The sequence below is a fragment of the Parambassis ranga genome, chromosome 15 (genome assembly GCF_900634625.1).
Source record: "Parambassis ranga chromosome 15, fParRan2.1, whole genome shotgun sequence".
Classification (NCBI taxonomy): Eukaryota; Metazoa; Chordata; class Actinopteri; family Ambassidae; genus Parambassis; species Parambassis ranga.
The window spans coordinates 1,431,393-1,452,287 of NC_041035.1; the positions used below are offsets into that span (position 1 = coordinate 1,431,393).

A 20,895-nucleotide genomic window follows, 5' to 3' on the forward strand; every position below is an offset into this window, starting at 1 on the left:
CAAAGAAACCTTGTAAGAAAGGAATACGGCTAACATTTGTAGTGACCACTGTGTAAATGGGCATAATGTGGAGCAGACTGATTTTGAGTCAAACTATACCAACAAGTCCAACGTGGCTCCCTCTGTGCTTGACCTCCTTTCTACAAAAACCAAGTGTCCATATGATCTGACTGGAGCTGCTAGCCTTTAGCAGTCAGCTGACTGAGTCAGACAGTAGACGTCAAACAGAGGCATTTGTTAGTATCGTGAGTCAACAGTGTGTTAAAAAAACATGCTCTCTGCACTATGCCTGGTTGTTGACTCTATAAAATTCATCAATACATCTAGTAGCAGTACAAACGTGACCTCGCCTGTATCACTTTGAGCTTTGTAGTCATTGTCAGCTAATGGTTAGCCAGATGCTGTCGGACTTCCACACCAAGCAACCCTGTTGCTCTTACCGGCTGTGTTTGGACAAGTGTTTCATTTCCTCTATAAGACAGTCCCCGCGGCTATCGTTGTGTGTTACTTATGCAGTCCCATTCTCACCTTCAGGTGATAGTTTGGGGTGACTATGGACGGTTAGACCACAAATGTTTCATGGGTGTAGCACAGATCCTACTGGAGGACCTGGACCTTTCAAGCACGGTAATCGGCTGGTACAAACTGTTCCCACCATCCTCACTGGTGGACCCTACATTAGCTCCGCTCACGCGGCTGGCGTCTCAGACGTCACTGGACAGCTCAGGACCGCCGCCGGGCATTCGGTCCTAGTGACCGTATGGCGACCGCATACCCTCCGCCCCGTCCAATACTCTTTAAATGAGAAAATAATGGACCACAACTACTGGACCGCAACTGAGCAGAGGACAACAACGCGTCCCGAGGACGACAACAAGAAGCCCTCGATCAACCAATGAATAGCCAGACGGAGAGACAGGGAAAGAGAGAGAGAGAGAGAGGGAGAGACAGAACTAGCCAATCAAAGCTTAGCTGGAGTCTGACAATCACGTCTCACACCTTCCCTCTTCCTCCTCCTGAAACCTATTTTGTTTTTTTTTCAAAGATTTCCTTTCTTTGTTTTCTCCTGTGAGCTGCAGCAGTGGAGGTTTCTGTCCAACATTCCTCATTTCTCTCTACTCTTACTTGTCTCCTTTCTCCCGAACGGAGCACCCAATCGAAGTGGAGTTGTCCACCTAGTAGCCCTCCAGCCAATCAGAGCAAGAGCTTAACTGAGGGCCACAGGGAGAAGTGGTGCAGGAGTTAGTAAGTAGCAACTGTTGCAGCTTCATGCAACTTTTATCTAAGGGTTGGCTGTTGTCTCTCAGGTGTGGATTAGGGGCAGCAGTTTGGCACAGTTTGGTAACCTTTGAGGTAAAGGGAGCCTGCAGGTGCACGTGCACATTCTCAGCCTTGTTGTGACATGAAAGGAAGCACAAGAAAAGCTTGAACTTTTCTGTGTCTGAACAAAGAGGAAGGAAAATAGAGGCCAAATTAATTCTCAGCTTTTTATTTTCATTTGGGATCATTTTTGTTTGTTTTTGTTTTGCCTAGAGTTCAGAATGGTACCACAAGGTGCAGACTCCCTCTGTGTACAAGTGTGTTTGCTTTTCGAGCAGCGGTCGCGCAGACGATTAAAGGTCAGGTCGCGTTTGCTCGAATGACCCTCCGACCAACCGTCTTCTTTTCTTCCCCCTCCGCCCCTGAACTCCCCCCACCCCCCACAACCCCCCACCGTAGGAGGGAGCAGCATGACTCGGGGACGCCCCACCCCACCCAGCACCCCTACCACCACCCCCTACCCCCTGGCCCTAAGCTGCATGCACGTTTCTTTCGTTCCGTTCGTTTCGTTTTTTTGTTCCGTTCTCTACTTTTTGTTTGTTTTTTTTGTAAAATCGAAAGACGAGACAAAATTAAGGAACAATTCTCAAAAAAACAAAAACCTGAAAAAAAGACTAGACTATGTGTGTTAGTTCCACATACTTTAGGCCAGCTTGTATGTTGCATGTTCTTGTACAGTTTGCTCGTACTGAATATGAATACAAACCGAGAAAAGCCAAGCCATCCCCGCCCCCTAACCGGAGCGGACCAATAAAAGGGGGGAAAAAAGTAAACAACTTCACCTATAGGCCACGCCTACCACTCTGGGTCTAAATATCCATATTAGGAAGTCTCCAAAAAAAAGTTGTCTCTTGTTTTCAGTTTTTACTTTGAACCCTTTTGAACAGTGCTGTTCTGTAGTACTGAGCATACTCCAGCCCCCGGTGTATCTGAGGATGTAGGTGTCTAAACTGTAGTTTAAGACAGTCGGGGCTAGAGACAGAGATAGAGAATGTGTGTATAACAGCTAAATGTATATGAAGTATCATTATGAGTTTGACAGAAATTATAAAGATATAGATATATGAATATAAAAAGAGTGTATCTGACTGCACACCTATCACCTAACACACACGCACACACACACCCTGTACATACCAATCAGGATGAGCAGCTCCGATCAAACGACACTTCGCTGACACACAACATTCCTGGTCTTGTCGAGGGGAAATTCACGCTCCAGGTGCTCGAGCCGCTGCGCGGCACAGAGCCACAAGATGGGGGGACGTGCTAACAGGCCTTTATTTTTTGTCCCAGTTGCAGAAAAATAAGCAGAACCAATTGGAGTTCACTTTACCCCACCTTGTTTTATTTCTATTGGTTTGGACTGGACTTCTAAAGCCAGTGAAAAAAGCTGGTTTTGCATATATTTTTAATTTTTTTTGCAGATGTTTTTTGTTGAAACCCTTGGCGGTACGGCCAACTGCCCTTTCCTTTTGTCAGTATTACTCCAGGAATACTGATTGTTTACAGCCCATGGCTCCCCACTCCCAAACCACGATTCTAGATGAAAGATGAAGTATTCACTGCAACAGTTCTTGTTTGTACAACAGATGTGGCTCTACTGATGTGTATGTTTTATATTCAAGAGTTCATTTTTATTATTTACAAATAAAAGACTGTGTGGAAGAAGATCATGGCCTCTTTTGGAACTGAGTTGTCTCAAGTTATTGCAAAGCAGGTGAGTTCATGCACATATTGAAACATTTTGCCATGTATAAAAAACATACTCATATTCAGCTTCACACTGCTTGATAAATGCAGACTTATTTATTTGTTTTGTGAAATGTATACAGACCATTTCATATTTTGTTACTCATATTATTTTCAGTCACCTTTTCCACAGTATGGAGTGGCTGATAGCTAAAGACTCAGCCTCCCATTCTACCTCTATGAATTCTGGGAATCATGAGCACTTGCAGTGTTCCAGGTTCTGCAGGTATGACAGGGCTTGGCCTCTACGGGCCTTGTATGTAAGCAGTCTATTCTGGATTCTACTACGAGGAGAAGCTACAACAGGAGAAATGTGGTCCCTCTTATAGATTCCTGTCAGTATTTTGGATCAGCTGCTGATGTCTCAGTTACTTTCCATCATGGTAAATAAAATTACAACAAGACTATGTGACTGCTGCGGTCCTAATCCAGTGCTACTAATGCCCTCTTGTGATGACAGGAGGGATGACTACTCATTCTCAGGGGAAATGTAAAAAGGGTTCTGTCTCAGCTTCAGCTTTAGGTGAAGTGATGGTTTAAAATGTGTTGTGCTCACTTGCCCAAATGGCAGTGTTCAAAATACCAAAAATAAAATAAAAGAATATAAACAAATTCACAAAAAAATATTTGAAAAGCCAATGTCTGAGTGACTGGCAATTTCAAACTCCCAAGGGGTCTCACAAATGAGGAGGACATTCCTCTCCTGAGCTGATTGATCACATTCATATTTAAAAAAAATCCACACATTTATTTAGGAAAAATAAATAAAAAGCTGCTTCCCCTTAGCAGTAAAGACTAAAGAGGATTAGGGCAAAGAAAAACAAAAAAAGTGGTTATTTGTATTATTATTTTTAACATTCTATTTAGCACAGCTTCTGTTTGAATCAGAGGGCCCACACAGGTAAGTGACCTCCTGTACTATGCTGTATATAAGTGTGCACCCTTAGACGTATGCAATGGTCCCTGAATACAGAAAACAACACAGGTTATCACAGCAGGGATACAGTGCTATTTCCTTTCTTAAAACAAGTATACTCATCTAAGACACCTGAAGTATGTGTGACAACTCTTCACTACCAGCTGTGTGATTATGTCCCTCACAGGGTATGTAAGATTTCTTTAAGAATGATGCTATCTTAATCTCCTAGTTGTTTTGATCCACAGCAGGAGCACAAACCAGCTAGTATCATTCCACCTTTAAGTCGCCTATATTGTGAAACTTAAAATGACAAATCAGTAGTGTATGTCCATCCACTACTTTGTGTGGAGTTTGGCTTTTGGGCCTCAGACAACAGGGTCAATAAAGTTACACTGGACCACCTGCCAGAAACCACTGTATGACGTTGCAGAGGCGTGTCAGCCAAGACAGCCCCACAACATCCGGAGACTTAAGGTACCCAGGCCGAATCTCATTCACCCCCAGTGTCTTGCCACTGGGGAGTTTTTCGACTACCTCGGCAACTTCAGCCCGGGTGATAAATGAGTCCTCAGCCTCTGCTTCCATAAGGGAAGGCGTGTTGGTGAGATTGAGGAGATCCTCAAAGTAGTCCTTCCACTGTCCAATCACATCCCCAGTCGAGGTCAACAGCTCCCCACCTCCACCGAATACAGTGTTGGTGGAGTACTGTTTCCCCCTCCTGAGGCACCGGATGGTTTGCCTTCCCGAACTCCTCCCAGGCCCGAGTTTTTGCCTCTACAACTGCCCTTGCTGCAGCACGCTTGGCCTGCCGATACCTATCAGCTGCTTCAGGAGTCCCACAAGTCAACCAGGCCCGATAGGACTCCTTCAGCTTGATGGCATCCCCGACTTCCGGTGTCCACCACCTGGTCCGGGGATTGCTGCCGCGACAGGCACCGGAGGCTTTGCGGCCACAGCTTAGGACAGCCGCATCGACAATGGAGGACATGGTCCACTCTGACTCAATGTGCCTCTCCACCCTCGGAATCTGGGTGAAGTTCTCCTGGAGGTGGGAGTTGAAGATCTCCCTGGCTGAGGGTTCAGCCAAATGCTCCCAACAGACCCGCACAGTACGTTTGGGCCTGCCGGGCCTGTCCAGCCTTTTCCCCCACCAACGGATCCAACTCACCACCAGGTAGTGATCAGTTGACAGCTCAGCCCCTCTCTTCACCTGAGTTTCCAAAAAAGGCCGGAGATCAGATGACACAATTACAAAATCGATCATTGACCTCCGGCCTAGGGTGTCCTGGTGCCAGGTGCACCAATGGACAACCTTGTGCTCGAACATGGTGTTCGTTATGGACAAACCATGCACAGCACAGAAGTCCAATAACAAATCACCACTCAGGTTAGATCAGGGAGGCCATTCCTCCCAGTCACGCCTCTCCAGGTGTTACTGTCACTGCCCACGTGGGCGTTGAAGTCTACCAGCAAGACGACAGAGTCCCTGTAAGAAGACTGTAAGAAGGTCAAGTACACTGCTGTCCGGCGCATATGCCGAAACCCGAAACCACAGTGAGAGACCTCTCCCCAACCCAAAGGAGCAGGGAGGCGACCCTCTCACATACTGGGGAAAACTCCAACACAGGCAGCTAAGCGGTCGGGCTATAAGCAAGCCCACACCAGCCCGCCGCCTCTCACCATGGGCAACTCCAGAATAGAAGAGAGTCCAACCCCTCTCAAGGAGTTGGGTTCCAGAACCCGAGCTGTGTGTGGAGGCAAGCCCGACTATATCTAGTCGGTACCGCTCAGCCTCCCGCACAAGCTCAGGCTCCTTCCCCCCCAGAGAGGTGACATTCCATGTCCCCAGAGCCAGTTTCTGTGTCCAGTAATCGTGTCGCTGAGGCCCCCGCCTTCGACTGCCACCCAATCCACTATGCACCAGCCCCTTGCGGTTCCTCCCACCGGTGGTGAGCCCATGGGTGGTCGGTCCCACGTGCTCCTTCGGGCTGAGCCACCAGGCGCACACATCGAGCCCCAACCCCGGGCCTGGCTCCAGGGTGGGGCCCCGGTTGTGCCATACCGGGCGACATCACGGTCCTTGAATGACTTCTCTTCATAAGGGGTTTTTGGACCGCTCTTGGTCTGACACATCACCCAGGACCAGACAGAGACCCTGCTGGGGGCATTAAGCCCAACATAGCTCCTAGGATTACCTGGGCACTCAAACCCCTCCACCATGATAAGCTGGTGGTCCATGGAGGGACAATAAAAGCATCTGGACAATAAATGTAACATAAATGTATTTAATACGTTGTCATGACCCTAGGTTTTGTTGATTTCGACCTTTGTTTCTTGAATACTTGTTTAGGTTTTCTGGGTTTGTTCATGTTCCCTGTGTTATCCTGTATTCTGGCTCTGTGTGATGTTTACTAGGGTCTGGTCTTGTTTCCTGTTTTACTTTGAAAGTCCTGTCTGTCTTGTGTATTCCTGTGTGTTTTACTTCCCCTGTGTTCCCGCCTGTTTTGATTACCTGCCCCGCCCTGATTGTGTTTTCACCTGTGTCTTGTTATCTTGTCTATTTGTGTCTTGTGCTCCAGATTGTCTTTGTGAGAGCCCTGTCTGCTAGGTTTCCTGTCTCCACCTGTTTCTGGAGTTTAGTTTGTTAGTTTTTTTAGTGAGTTTGTTTCCTGGTGTGCTTTTGTTACGCCTGTGTTTTTTGTGTTTTCCACCTTGGAAATGAACTTTGTTGTTTTTTTTGCATTCCTGCCTTTGGGTCCTTTCATCACACAACCCTGACAGTAATAGAGGACTCAAAAACTGTATCTGACTTTAGTGTATGTATAAATGAATAATTTAAATGAACTAATTTCAAGTAATGAGTTTTGTCACCTGCAACTAATGGGGGCTCTGTGAAATCTAATGTGATCAAAGGCAGTTTCTGTATGTATGTGTGTGTAATTTAAGGTATGAATGACCTGATAACAGATGATAGGAGGTATAAAAATGTCATGTGGCCTCTGCCTACTACTATGTACAGTTATCTTCAAAGGTTTTGTGTGTGTGTGTGTGTGTGTGTGTGTGTGTGTGTGTGTGTGTGTATAAAAAACATTATATAAAATCATTTGATTATAGTGAGTATTAGCATTATGCAGATTATTCACTGTGCCATTATTTATTTAGCCCAAAATTTAAACAGTGTTTAATACTGCATCCCCTCTTCCTGCTTCCAAATTGTGTGAGCTGCAGCAGGTGCTGCTGATCACCAGTCCTTGATGAATTGATCATCAGCAGGTGTACAGACCTCTATAAAAACAGATGTTTAGACAGTTTGGCCAATTCACACCAAGGTCTGGACAGAAGAATAGAAGCAACAACATACTGGAAGCCCACAGCCAGAACAAGGACTCAGAAGCACATGAGGGGTTAACCCTGTCTAACATACAGGCATGTAAGTAGACACAACTTTATTGGTTTCAAAGAAACATAAGGTCATAGACACAGATCCCAAAAAGACAAGCAAAACATTACAAATAATATAGTATAAAAAAATAAAAAAATAGTATGTAAAAAGAGGCAAAAAACACCCCCACACTGTTCAGTGAAAGCAGCTCTGAATCCCCATCTTAGTGCCACCTTGTGGTGAGATGACAGAACTGATGTCTTTGCAGCTCACTTATTTTACAAAATAATCAAATAATTTGTTGTTACCAAACAAAGAGAAGCTGAAAACAAATAATAGGAACTGCTAACAAGTCCATGCATTTATGTGTTTTTTAATCCTTCAAAATAAAAGTAGTCTCCTCCGTTCTAGCATGTAAATAAAACAGGTGTGAATTATAATCAGTGGGACCTGGTTAAAGCCATGTTGAAACCTCAAATCATCATGAGATGGAGCAGATTTTATTCAAATGCAGACTGCCCCTGTTGAAAGAAGACATAGAGGTCATACTCACATTTAATGTTTTTAATGTTGCCTTTGAATAAAACTGTCAGTTCGCTCATCAGTTTGAGATTCAGAAAGCTGCAGACTAAAGCACAAAAATCAGTTTCTTATTTTTGCACGCAGGCACGCACGCACGCACACCCCTGCAGCTTTAGATCAGACCTCTATCTCTTTTTAACTCAAATGTTATATTTTCCTCTACGCCTACATGTAGGGCAGGGTGGTTTTATTTTGAAAGGTGCTGCCTCAGGTGTGACATAATTTATATTTTCTGCTAATTTAAAGAATAAAAAGCAGCTTCTTACTGTAAAGTATCAGTTTTAGTGTCTGGTTCCCATAATGTCACATGTAGGCTGACGCACTGTTACTGAAAGCTCACGCTGCCAGTTGTGTGGACGCACAACTTTCGCAGAGACTGAGGCTTTCTGGTTAACAGGCTGAAACAGAAGGGTGTCATGTCAGATTAGATTTGTTATGCCCCCCCACCGACACCCTGGGTGTTAATGGTTTCACCCCCCCCCCCTCCTCAGAGCCATTAGAAACCCGCTGCCGTGATAGCAGCAGTCATTACCGCAGTATTCCCCCGTCCGCCCGGCCCGCACCGCCCCTCACCGCCGCTTAATCTAATTAGATAGCCGGGCTCCTGCGTGTCTTACCCCTTCTCCCTTTCTCACTTTTTTTTTACTTCTATTGATATTCATTAAAAAGACATGATTTATCACTGAGCCCTCGGAGGAGCGGCCCGCTCAGACTTCCGAAGATTTGGATTCAACTTCATTTACAGACACTGATCACTGCCGGGTTAATAATCCCTGGACTCAGGCAGTCCGATAGTATTTAATATTAAACTGCTGATATTAGAGACATACTGTCAACTGATACCAATCTGAGTCAATGTATTATTATTAATATTATTATTATTATTATTATTATAGGTGGGTTGTTGTTATTCAATAATAAGATAATAATTAGCCTAATAAAAGAAATACACATTTTTAAAGTAATTTATTAGTAATTTTCAACAAGACAAATGTAATAAACAAACAAACAAAATGACCAAAAAAGCCCTTTACCTGTGATATTTTTTATCTTACGTGTGGACGAGGATTCAACATTTTACGCGACGTCATTTTATACTATTTAAAAAAAAGGGGGGGGGGGGGCAGAGAGATATCCAGCGTCATAAAATGCGACGAAATATGACTATTTTTAAAATATTTCCAGATTAACGCGATAAGACACTGATCTCAACAGAATTTGTGACTTTTCAATTTTGATCATCATTGTTATCTTGGGCATAATCTGAATTATCAATCTGATCAATCTATCACATTCATTTTGAAATGCAGCTCTCAAATACCTGCGTTTGTTTTGTTTTTTTGTTCTATGTTTCTAACACGTTCGATGTTTTTTTTTAATTATTGACATTTTAATTTGAAAATCACGTCCGTTATAGATACTACAGTCCATAAACTAATGTCAGTCGGACCGGGCCCTCTGCGGAGGCTGCGGTCTTCTAACGGGGCCCTATTTTTACACTCCACAGGCGCAGTGGCTGTATTTGGACACAAGGGGGAGCTAGAGTCTGTGTTTGTAAGCAGCAGGAGAGCGACTTGGTTTAAAACCAGCGGAGCTTCTAGACTTGAACGATGGTCTTTTATATGTTAGACTGTGTCAGATGGGATATGGATAATTGCTGAGACCCGGTTCTGTCCAAACCTGTGGGCTGCTGATGTTCCCTTGAGCAAGACAATGCAAATGTAGGTCTATCCCATCCGTTTGCATTTTGTAAACATTTATTGAGATGTTTTATTGTCTGAATTAGGTTCAGTTGAATTGTTTTCTTTTAATCTGAATGCTGCTCTGTTAAATATCTCTGACTTTGTGGGATTATTGTGGATTATTTGGCAGCGTGGCCCCCCTCTCAGGCGGCTCCCTGACGCCTTTCTCCTTCACAGACCCCAGTGGGTTTGCGGACAGCAGTCCTTCGAGCGCAGAGATGCACTGTCGTCCCAAGTGTACCATTCCCCTCCCGCCATTCATCTTCATAACAAGCCATTTAATGTAAAATTAACAACGATTTAACTACGGCGGCCATAAACACGCCTGTGTACATTACAGGCGGAAGGATGGTTGGATGGGTGAGATGGGTGGATGGATGAGGATTGTGGTGGAGAGAGGAATCTGCACCGTGCGTGACTCTGTGAAGACACCAGAGTCTGGTCTGCAGATGAATAGGGAGGTGGTTGTGGTCTTGGGGGGTCCTTTAAGGAGTTTCCAATTGGTCCCAGCGCAGCAGCTTAATGTAAAGACTCCCTTATTCCAATGCATTAATAATGATAACAGCAAAGTTCCTCACCTCTGTCTGACTTGTGTCTCATGTGACACAGAGGACAGAGGTGCAAGGATGTGAGGGAGGGATCTGATCATTTGTTCTAGAGCCGTGTAATCCAGCCTGATTTCATCTAATACCACCGGCCCGACGCACCGACGTGCGCGCACATCTCCAGATGTGATAATGGTGAAAATATCCAACCCGCTTCTGTTAGCTTTTCGGATGTGTGTGTGTGTGTGAGACAACCAGAGCTTGAAATTCCTCCGTAACATGTCCAGGGACTGGATTTAACCGGGATTTCGAGGTAAATCCCATCAGAAATAAACACATGAAACAAAGAACGGAGAAAACTGTATTCCTTTTCCTTTTTTAAACCGGTCATGTTATTGCAGCTTGTTTTATGTGGTAATACTGTTTTAGTTTTTTAATAACTATAATAATCTGTTTTAATTGGCAGCAGCTGAACAATTAATAGTAAAATTCCACGTGTATTTCCACTAAATTGCACAAAACTAGCAATAAGTTCGGTTCAAGCAAGTTCAACAGTGTGGAGGCGCCTAAAACAAATTGAAGCGTGGCGTTTAAGGTCTCTAAATATAACCTGCATGTAAATTCAATAGTCAGATAACCGAGCATAAATTATTTTGGATGGCTTGATTTTTAGTCAGTGGATGTTTTGCTTATGTTAATCACAGACTGGAGATCAGATCCTTTAATTTACAAAAACATGTCTGTTAGGCCGCATCCACAGCATCTGAAGCAGCCTTTTAATCCCAACTCTGTGTATAACGCCGGTAATGCCAGTTTACACCGCGCGTTTTTACGCACGGGTTAGGGGTGGAATTATGACAAAAGAAACGGCTAGAGAGAAAGAGAGGAAGAGAGAGAGAGAGCGAGAGAAATGAAGGTATGAAGAGGAGGGGTGTGTGTGTGTGGAGCTGATTTATCTCTGGAGCCCCCGGTCATTTCCATATATTGAAATGCGCCCCAGTCCCTCAATTTCCCTGGAGCTGTCGTGCGTACCGGGGGTAAGGTGCGCATGTGGCCGCCGCCGGTACACACTCTCTCTCTCTCTCCCCCTCTCTGCTCTTTTCACGCTCCTTACAAAAGCCTAAATTCTTCCCTCTTCACCGTTTTATGAACTATCATCAAAGTAGTCCGCTGTCCATTCACCCAGGAGCTGATGAAAGTTGTAGCCGCCTTAACAACCAATAAAATGCTGATAAGGAAAATAAAGCTTAGGGTGAGTGTGGCCCATATATGAAGCTGAGCATCTACTGCTTTTTAATCTGTGTACACACCTGAGCGGCCTTTGGATTATTTCTAAAAATCTCTCTTAATTCCTCCTTTAGACGAAGATGAGAAGATATATATTCATGCACGCACACATACACACACGTGCACCCAGGTGTCGCTTCCTTCATGCATGCAGAGTGCTGCTGCACCTCCACAGCATTAAGCATGCAGGCTGACTGATTTATGACGGAACCGAGCGACGCGCTGCCATTTACATATAGAGATTCCCCCCTGTGCGCTCCCCGAGTCCGAACAGCACTGCGGGGCTTTGATCAATGTCCTGCCTTCACTGAGAGTGTGTGAGTGAATACGCGGGAAAGGAGACAAGAAGAAGAGAAAGAGAGGAGAAAACATTCTTTGTTGCCGACAGATGGGGAAAGGTGTAGGGAGAGGTCAAGGTTGACGCACTCGGATGAGCGTGGAGAGGTTTAAACGGAGGCCACTTTAAGTGTTGGCCTTTCCTAATTATCTGTCATCAGTCGTTGCTGCACTTTGTGCGTAAAAGGTGCCAAATGCACAGTAATAAGTCAGATAAAACCAGATAATAAACACAGTTCATATGATAAAGTCTCAGCTTCCCTCTGGATGTTTTTTACTCGGGTGCACCTCCGAACACACTCCGCCGTGTCATCGGGGCTTCTAGTATTACCGGATCAGGTTCACTGGACACGGTGGCCGCCTGTCGCCAGCAACAGGCCAGCCAGGACATCCGATGCCCGGGGAAGAACGCGAAAATCCCCTTATTTATGCACGCGTGCCGTTTAATCCAGGGTACACGGATTTTTTTATGCATTGTTGTCTGTCATTACAACCTTCTTTTTACACAATCTGATACACAAAAATATACTTTAAACTTCCTCATCTGTGCCTTTTTGATCAGTTTTGAGAGAAATAGAAATATGTCGCAACATATAAATTCTCAACTCTGCGTTCCGAAATTTTCTAATAATTCGAATTTTGTTAAGATTACTGATAAAGTATCAAAATAAATTATTATCCATTTACACACACAAGCCACGCATCAGAGCTGCAAGTCATTAAAAATCTATTAACATCATTTCATGATTGAAAATAAAGTCAATGGATGAATGATTAAGGTAAATTGTTTTTGTTTGTTTGACACGTTCTCTGTACCCGCTTTAAATCTGTCTGAACTTCCACACACGCGGCCACAAACGGGATAATCACCCTACGTGGGATAATCGTTGTGCACGCACACAACACGCACGCGCACACACAGACACTTTGTCCGTCTAATAAGCCATGCAGCGAGTTGCAACCTGCAAAAATATTTCACTCACTGGTCATGCATTTTTCCCCCTTGACGTTGAACCTCCTCCTCCTCCTTCTCCGGCTTCTCTCTCTCTTTCTCTCTCTCTCCGGTCTTTCTCGCAGTCTCTCTCACATCACCCCCTCCCTCTCCTCCTCCTTTCTGTCTTGCCTCCCCCCCTCCACCCCCTCGGTATTAAGTGCGCGTCCTCTTCGGTCAGTACGCGTAGCTCCATGGTCCCCGATGCACCCTCTGGAGTAGCCGCCGCCGCCGCCGCCGCCGTCCCTTCTCCGGGTGCTCCCAGCACTGTGCATCCGCAGCTGCCGGTGCCGATCTCCGGATGAATCTTTCCGTCTACTCTTCCTGTATCATCCCTTCTCTTTCTTCCAGTCCCTCTACGCAGCACCAGTTGGTTCTCTCTTTTTTCCCAATTTGCGCCCTCAATTGACATGTGCGTTCTTTAAAACAGCCCTCGGATTGCGTCGCGCCGCGCTGCGCCTTTGCAGTTTTAAGCCCCGCGTCTTATATTACCAAACCCCCTTTATTACAAGAGTATTTACAATCTCTTCCCCCTCCTCTTCTTCTTCCTTCCTCCTCCTTCTCCTCCTCTCTACCCCCCACCGCCGCCACCAACAACACACCCTCCCATGTACCGTATGCAGCTCGAACCTGAGGCACATCTGAAAGTTATTACACGGGGCGCTTATGGGCCCGGCTCGCACTCCCACGGTCTGTACGGGGCTGCAGTTTGGATTCCACGCTGACAGATAGAGGGACGGACAGTGAAAACGAGAGGGAGAGGCAGGGGAGGGGGGTCTGCACCCTATAGTGCCCCATCTAAACTGCACCCCTCGTCCACCACCATCAAATACACACATACTGTATACAATCCAGAGAGTTATCCACAAGAGAGAAGCCACACTACACTACACTCACGCATTACTGGAAATGAAACTTTTTTTTACACATTGGGATAATTCATAGATGTTTTAGTGGAGTACGATTCCCCCAATAACACACGCCTGTTATATGTAGAAATCATCAATAGAAATCATTTCAGGAAACACTCAAAAACAATATGAATGTCTTCGTTGTGTGCAGCCTGGATGTGATTACCACTTTGTGTGCAATAATGTAAGGCAGCCAGGTGATAGCCTGGGTCTATATTCTGTTGGTTGTTCAACCTGTCTGTCCTGTTCGTTGCAACCGGATAGTTGCTCCTTGTCATTTTAACACGTCTCTCTCTCTCTCTCTCTCTCTCCTTAACATACCCCCTTATGTGCACGCGCTTTAAGGGCACATACACACATGCTTGCGCGTACAGGTGAGCTTTTTGCTGTGCGCTTTTCTCGGACTGGAACAGTGGCCAGCATGCGACAGACTTTGTTCACACACACACACAGACAACACACACTGAGAGAGAGAGCGAGAGAGAGAGAGAGAGTCCTCCGGTCTGTAGTATATATGCAGCAGTGTTATATCCGCCCCCTCCAGTGCGCTCCTGTCCGCGGCTTCCCTTGCCCTGTTTTGCGTCCACCTCTCTCTCTCTGCATATTGCTTTCATTAGACATCTCTGCCTCTCTCTCTCTCTCTCTCTCTCTTTCTCACTCGTGCACGCACACACACTCCACCCTCCCTCCAAGTGCCTCTTGTCCGGCCCCCCTGATCTCTGTGTCCATTGGCTTCCACCGGGTCTATTTCTCATGTCCAGCCCCCCTCCCTCGCTCCCTCCTCCCTCCTCTCTCTCTCTTTCACACACACACTCACTCACACACACACACACACACACACACACTTCTCTCTCTCTCTTTCTCTAATGACCGTCCATTGGTGTTGTTATTGCGCGTCCCGTCCGTCCCTCCTCCCACTCCCACTCCCACTCGGGTGCCTCGGCCCTGCCCATGTTTTTGTATGTCGGGTGTCCGTCCATCGCCTGACGTTCAAGTTCGCCGGGAACGTCACGTCCGTGCACTTGAACTTGCACAGCTCAGAGGGGGGGTGGTGGTGGAGGAGGGGGGTGAGGGGAGGGGTGGGGGGAAGGGGGGGGGGCTTTTGCCATTTTTTCCATCTCTCTCCCCTTCTCTCTCTCCATCCACCTCTCTCTCACTCTCTCTCTTTTTTCTCTGCTCTCCTTTCTCAAAAAAGCCATGACGGCGATCCCGCGATCCATCTTCGCCTCCGCGCCATCTTTATATTATTTCTAATTTATTTTATTTTATTTTCTTCTTGTGGATGTCAAAGGCGTTGGATGAAGATATTTTTTGCCCCAACGGAGTCTCCTCTCTAACCCCGGCTCTCCCCGATGTGATCCGCGCTGAAAGCCGCCGCCGCCAGCCACCATGTCTCGCCGCAAGCAAGGCAAACCCCAGCACTTGAGCAAACGGGATTTTTCGCGTAAGTAAAGATGACGAGAAAGAAAGAAAATGTCATTTTCTGGCTCCATTTCAATTCATTAAGCAAAGGTTGGAAAGGGCAGTAAAAGAAAGCAGGAGCTTGTGGACACCGGACGCTCCGCTCTCGGACCCGCGGTCAACTGGACTTCTCAGCGTGGCGAGAAAGTGCGACACCTCCGTGCGTAAAAGCCGCTCGGAGATTCTCCCGATGCCCGAAAGAGAGAAAAGTTTTGTGTGTTTGGTACACACACGTTACAGCTTCTCTGTAACACGTCGAGAATGTGCATTGATAGGCTGTTTAAATGCACTCGATGTGGCTCCGGTGCCCCCACGGTCGCTCCCGGTCAATGTGGAAACGCACAGGGTTCCCGGTAGCAGAGCGCGTCCTTCTCCGCGGAGCTCCGTGGAGAAAAATCACCCCCCGGAATACCTCTCTCTCTCTCTGCCTGATAGTTGCAGGCAGCTTATTCATCTGCTCGCTGTCGTTCTATTTTTGGATTATTTTCAGGAAAAAAAAACTTGGAGGTGGATTTTTGGATCGAGGGGGGAAAATCTCGTGTCCGACTGTTTACAACTGCCTCCCTCTATCATCAGCTCAGCATTAGAGGCAGCACAAATCGATTTATTGTTACACACTTTTTAAAATCATAGTGCCTCTTATGTAAAGGCTGTTTATTGATGTTTAGTTTAGACGAGAGGCTTTCTTCCTGAATCAGCCTGCAGATCCTCCGCAGCTCAGAGTTAGAGACACAGCAACAGGACAGCAGCGTATTTTTTCATATTTTCTCCAAAAAAAAGAAAGAAGCCAAATTTGGACATATTAAAAAAATTCCAAAGCTTTACGCACAGTTAAGGTAAGACATGAATGTCAGCTCATGACAGTGTTGCTGCTGCAACACGCAAGGAAAGGCGACAAGATTCCAAAAATGTTTAAATGGACTCAAGAGAATCTCTTTTACGCACAACACATAAATATAACAATTTCTTATTATTTCATTTATTTACACACTCAAACAGCTCACACAGAGTGTGTTTGGAAACTGCAGGGCAAAGTGGCGTTTATCCCCGCACCATGTGCCGTCCACGGTGCGCCAGCTCGCAGCGTTTCCGCGGCTCAAACATAAAATAAGGAAGATATTTGGGCATCTTTACGCATCGGTGCTTAATTATGTTTCGGTATGTTGACTGGCAGTCGCCTGTGTTTGGTTCGGAGTGAATGTGAGAGAGGGGGGGAGAGAGGGAGCCCGTGCTACTGTGTGTGTGTGTCTGCTTGGGTGACAGCGCAGCCACCATGGCCGTGTGCCGTCGCTAGGAGGCAGAGCGTGATCAGAAAATCCAGCTCTGAACTTGAACCTGATGAGTTTCACCGCCACCCCTATCTACACGGGCTACTATTTGGCAATCTCTTTAGAATAAAGGGAGAGTGTACAAGACATGGGGAAGGAAAGGAGGAGGGGGCAGAAAAGAATGGAGGGAGGAGACCCCACCCCACCTTCTCCACCACCCCTCTCCACGCACAGGCACATACACACGCAACATTTCCAATCCCTCTTCATCACTTCAAACTTCACTTTCTTTTTCATTTTTCTTACATAGACCAAGGCTGTAGTCAGGATCTAGATCTGCCTTCAACCTTACACCACATACACACACTTTAAATTTGCACACTAAACTCTAAATAGTTCTTCTTTCTAACACCTGTATTTTCATTTCCTATATTTTTTCTCATAATTCTATATTTAAAGGAGGTCGTTTCTACTACATTGTGCAGCACTATCAGACAAAAAGAAAAATATGACATCCCTAATATTAGGTCCCAACAATGTTACAGCTACAGTTCTGATTATTTTACATTATCAGTCATTTTGTGTGTGTGTGTGAGTGTTTTGCTGGGCTGGAAATATTGTTTAAATGTGCAGCTTATTTTGGGGCAGTTGATGATGGGTTTGTATGTTGTAGAGGACAGGTTTAAATTGTTTCTAATTTCCATGTCCTTTTAAAAATGCATGTTTTGATGTGTGAATTTAGTGACACATAGTCCTCCCCTTTTTGCTCGTGCTGCACTGATGTAAAAGAAATCAGTTACAAAAATTCAGACTTTCTATGTGTTTCCGTCTTGTGTAGGCATGCTGCACCTGCTTGTAGTTTTTTTCAAAATCTTATATTTACCCACCTCCCTCATGCTCCATTAAATCCAACAAAATGTGTTCTCATAGCCCAGATATCCACTCTCGAGTCCAACTTTAAAGGTGAGGGGCTTATGCAGCTTTTCTTCCATTTTATTATTGTTGTTTATCCATTGAATTTAATACCCCCCCCTCCTGTAAGCTGTTGTGTAACTTGTGTTGACCTGAAGTTAAATCAAAGAGGAGGAAAAAACGGTGGGGAGGGAAAGGGGAGGAAGAAAGTGTGTGCATGTGTGGGCGTTGATGGGGTTAGTTGTGTTTTTGGTGCATATCGGGAATTTATCATGTTATCTTCATGTCCCAGTTTGCGCACAGATGTCGCGCAGAATTGCGGCATTCAAATCATATTTCCTTCAGGGGAAGTAGTCCACATTCAGACCCCCCCCCCCTTCTTCTTCTTCTCTCTCTCTCTCTCTCTTCATCTCACACACTCCATCCATTCACACACACACACACATGCGCAGGAGTCCTATCCCTGTTATCAGACAAAATCTGTACCAATCACCCAGACAGTGAAAATTAAAATCTATTTTTTGATTCTCAGTGGTCTTAAGTTCATTAAAATGTGAAATTGGCGGCTGAGTAAAGAAGGTCAACATGCATTAGGCGGCTAGCGCAGAGTCAGACTCTTCACCTTGGACTGGAAGATTTTCTTAAAAAAAAAAAAGAGGGACAGTGAATTACCTTCTCCCGTTTCGCTTCCCTAATTCAGCCGACCGCCATCCTCTCCCCTTTCACTGCAGGATGAGTCCAGGCTCCACAAAAGGCTTCTTTAAAAAAAAACTAGTCAGGACTTAATCCGGCCTCGGAGGGGTGAGGAATCGGGTTGAACGGCTCATTTTGGGGCGATTTCCCATTGTACAAGAAGCTAGTATCTAAGAACTATAAGTCAGACGTGTAATCGAGTTTTTCCTCTACCACACACACACACACACACACACACACACACACACTGTGCACATAAGTTGCACATCCCGTCTGCTGATTACAGGATCAAACCCTCTACAAACAAGTCAAACTCATACACATGTGTTTAACCATCATTTTCTAAGCTTCCTCTGTCATTGGCTGTAAAATTGTTATCTTTGAGCCATCTGATTGCAACTTTCCTGGATATTATTTCCCACTATTTATTCTTATGATGTGTGATCCAGATCAGCTTGCATTGTAATCATTTATCCAGCATTACATGCATTTGTCTCATTACAAGGCACATTGTGCGTCAGCCTCTGATTCTCGCCTCAAATATCAATAGGTTTGAGAAAAAGGAAGATGTAAACATGTGGTTGTTGTGTTTCTGCTGAGAGTGTCACCTTCTAATTTCTTCTGTTTTTGGCTCCCTCTCCCCTCTTTCCTCCCCCCACCCTCTTCTTCTTTTCTTCCCTCCCTGCCTTGCCAGCAGCCGAGCCCCTCTCCACGGCCGTCGTCTCATCGGAGGAGCTGTCGGAGCGCTGCTCGGAGCACTCGGAGGAGAGCGGTAGCCTCAACGGGCACCACCCGGGCTCGACTGTGAGCCGGCTGGCCCGGCTGGGTCACGACGCTCACCCCTCCCTGGAGCAGGACCTCCTGACCTGCGGCCAGTGCCAGGCCACCTTCCCCCTGGCGGACATCTTGCTCTTCATAGAGCACAAGAGGAAGCGATGCCACGGGCCACCCTGCCTGACCGTTGGGAGGGGGCTGGACAAGCCGCCGTCGCCCTCTCCAGGCTTGGCCCTCACGCCTTCGCCCGCGATAGGCTCTCTGCGCAGCAGGAGGCCTGTGGAAGTGGGCGTCCAGGCCACGCTGGCAGACGAAGATGATGATCGGTTTTCATCGCCTCGGGGGATTTGCCCCAAACAGGAGCCCCTCCCAGGTACCAGCTTTCACACCTACATACATGCATCACTTGTGTTGGATTAGAAAATAGAGCCTTAAACACAGAAGAGCTTCAGCATGTACTGTTGTTTGTTGTGTGTGTTCACTATAGTTCGGAACATGAGATTTTTTTTGGTTGTTCTGGTTGAAGAAATAAATGTTATTGGCTGTTTGAGGGTTAGGATATTGTCAGACATAGAGGGACGTCACTGGTGGGGAGGACATACCCCAGTCCTGACAGACACACACACACACACTTGCTTGGCTTTACAGATACTAAGCCACGATTGTCCTTTCCTGCTGAAACCAGTGTGTGTGTGTGTGTTTTCCCAGTTTGGCCACGGTGACCAAATCCCACTGGCCAAGTAGCAAAGAGACACGGGTGACCTTGACTTTGTGGTGTCACTGGTCAGCGCTGTGTGTAGAGGGAGCATCACAGGCTGAAGTGTGTGTGTGTGTGTGACTTTCAGTCTGGGGAGTAACTGCAGGCTCTTCCTGGGATTGGGTGCACAGAATGTGTGTTCTTGCGTAACGTGTGTGTGGGATCTTTCTGTGTGTGCGTCTTTGTGCATCTCTCTCATGTGGCCCTAGCAGATGTGTCCTACTCTCACTGTGGTTTACCCCCCCCCACCTCCCCTTTCTACTGCCACATCTCACCGAATGCAGCCCAGCTCTCCATCGCTCCCACTCTTTGCCAAAGTTCATAGGTAAAAAAAACACTTTTCCTCCTCTATCCTCTCCCAGAGCATGAATCAAACCAGAGGCAAAAGATAGTTTTGCTCATAGAAGGAAAGTCATTTATTTAAAGCGTCTTAACACCACTAATTATTTGTTGCGGCGCCATTTTTTCCCCCTTCCTTGTGCATTTTAATTAGCAGTAGTTTTTAGTGGCGGGCCGCCTGCACTAAATTAGCCGTTACAGAAAGAGAGAGAGAGAGAGAAGGAAACAGAAGAAGATGAAACACACACACATACGCTAAACACACACAGGAATCCACACTGCTGCAGGAAATTTACAGGAGATTGTTGTCAATCAAAGATGACCTTTGACCTCTGTCTTTACGGAGGTGTGTGCGTGTTTTTCTGTAACATCTATAGCATGTTTCAGCACACACTCCTACGCACACACACTCACAAACACTCGCTCTCACAGACACACTCACCAGCTAAACTGGGTTATTAGAGCGATTTACATCATAATACAGGCGTCTGGTTGCCTCAATAGCGTTGTGTGTGGGAACGTCTTGGTAGGAACAGCTGTACTCTCAGACAGGAGGAGAAAACAGGAGAGCAGCGTCATATATCTTCTCTGATGTTGAGTCGAACAGCGGACGAGGCCAAGCATTATTATTTTTAAAGACTCAAACGCCCCCCCACCCTCCCCTTCTATCTTTGCTTCCTCGTCTTGGACCCTCACACACCTCACACATCCACTCCGATATAATTAAAGCCAGTGTTTTTTTCTGCCTCTCCTCCCAATCCCGACCTCAGCTTTCATCCTAATTGACCTCAAACTGTCACGGCGAAGTAAATATGTGAAAGACAGAAAAAAATAGTCCTAATCTCTTGGAATTTCAGCTGCAGTTTTTAGCCTTTGGAATGACATGGAATGCATGTGTGTTTCTTATTTGTGTGTCTCGCTGTG

The 20,895-nt window shown here is 45.9% G+C and overlaps 2 protein-coding genes across 5 annotated transcripts in view; both read left to right on the forward strand.

The window, feature by feature from the left end:
* The window catches only part of LOC114446979 (regulating synaptic membrane exocytosis protein 1-like), a 71,964-nt gene extending 69,138 nt beyond the window's left edge, over nucleotides 1-2,826 (forward strand). For all 4 annotated transcript variants that reach the window (XM_028422915.1, XM_028422917.1, XM_028422918.1 and 1 more), the window contains one exon: nucleotides 535-2,826. In XM_028422915.1, the coding sequence (XP_028278716.1) occupies nucleotides 535-753 (219 nt within the window). In that variant the 3' untranslated portion in view covers nucleotides 754-2,826. The remainder of the gene's footprint in view (nucleotides 1-534) is intronic.
* Nucleotides 2,827-14,913: 12,087 nt separating this feature from the next.
* The window catches only part of bcl11aa (BCL11 transcription factor A a), a 41,642-nt gene continuing 35,660 nt past the window's right edge, over nucleotides 14,914-20,895 (forward strand). Inside the window, exons 1-2 of the mRNA XM_028422991.1 lie at nucleotides 14,914-15,211; nucleotides 18,796-19,248. Coding sequence (XP_028278792.1) covers nucleotides 15,157-15,211; nucleotides 18,796-19,248 — 508 coding nt within the window. The 5' untranslated portion in view covers nucleotides 14,914-15,156. The remainder of the gene's footprint in view (nucleotides 15,212-18,795; nucleotides 19,249-20,895) is intronic.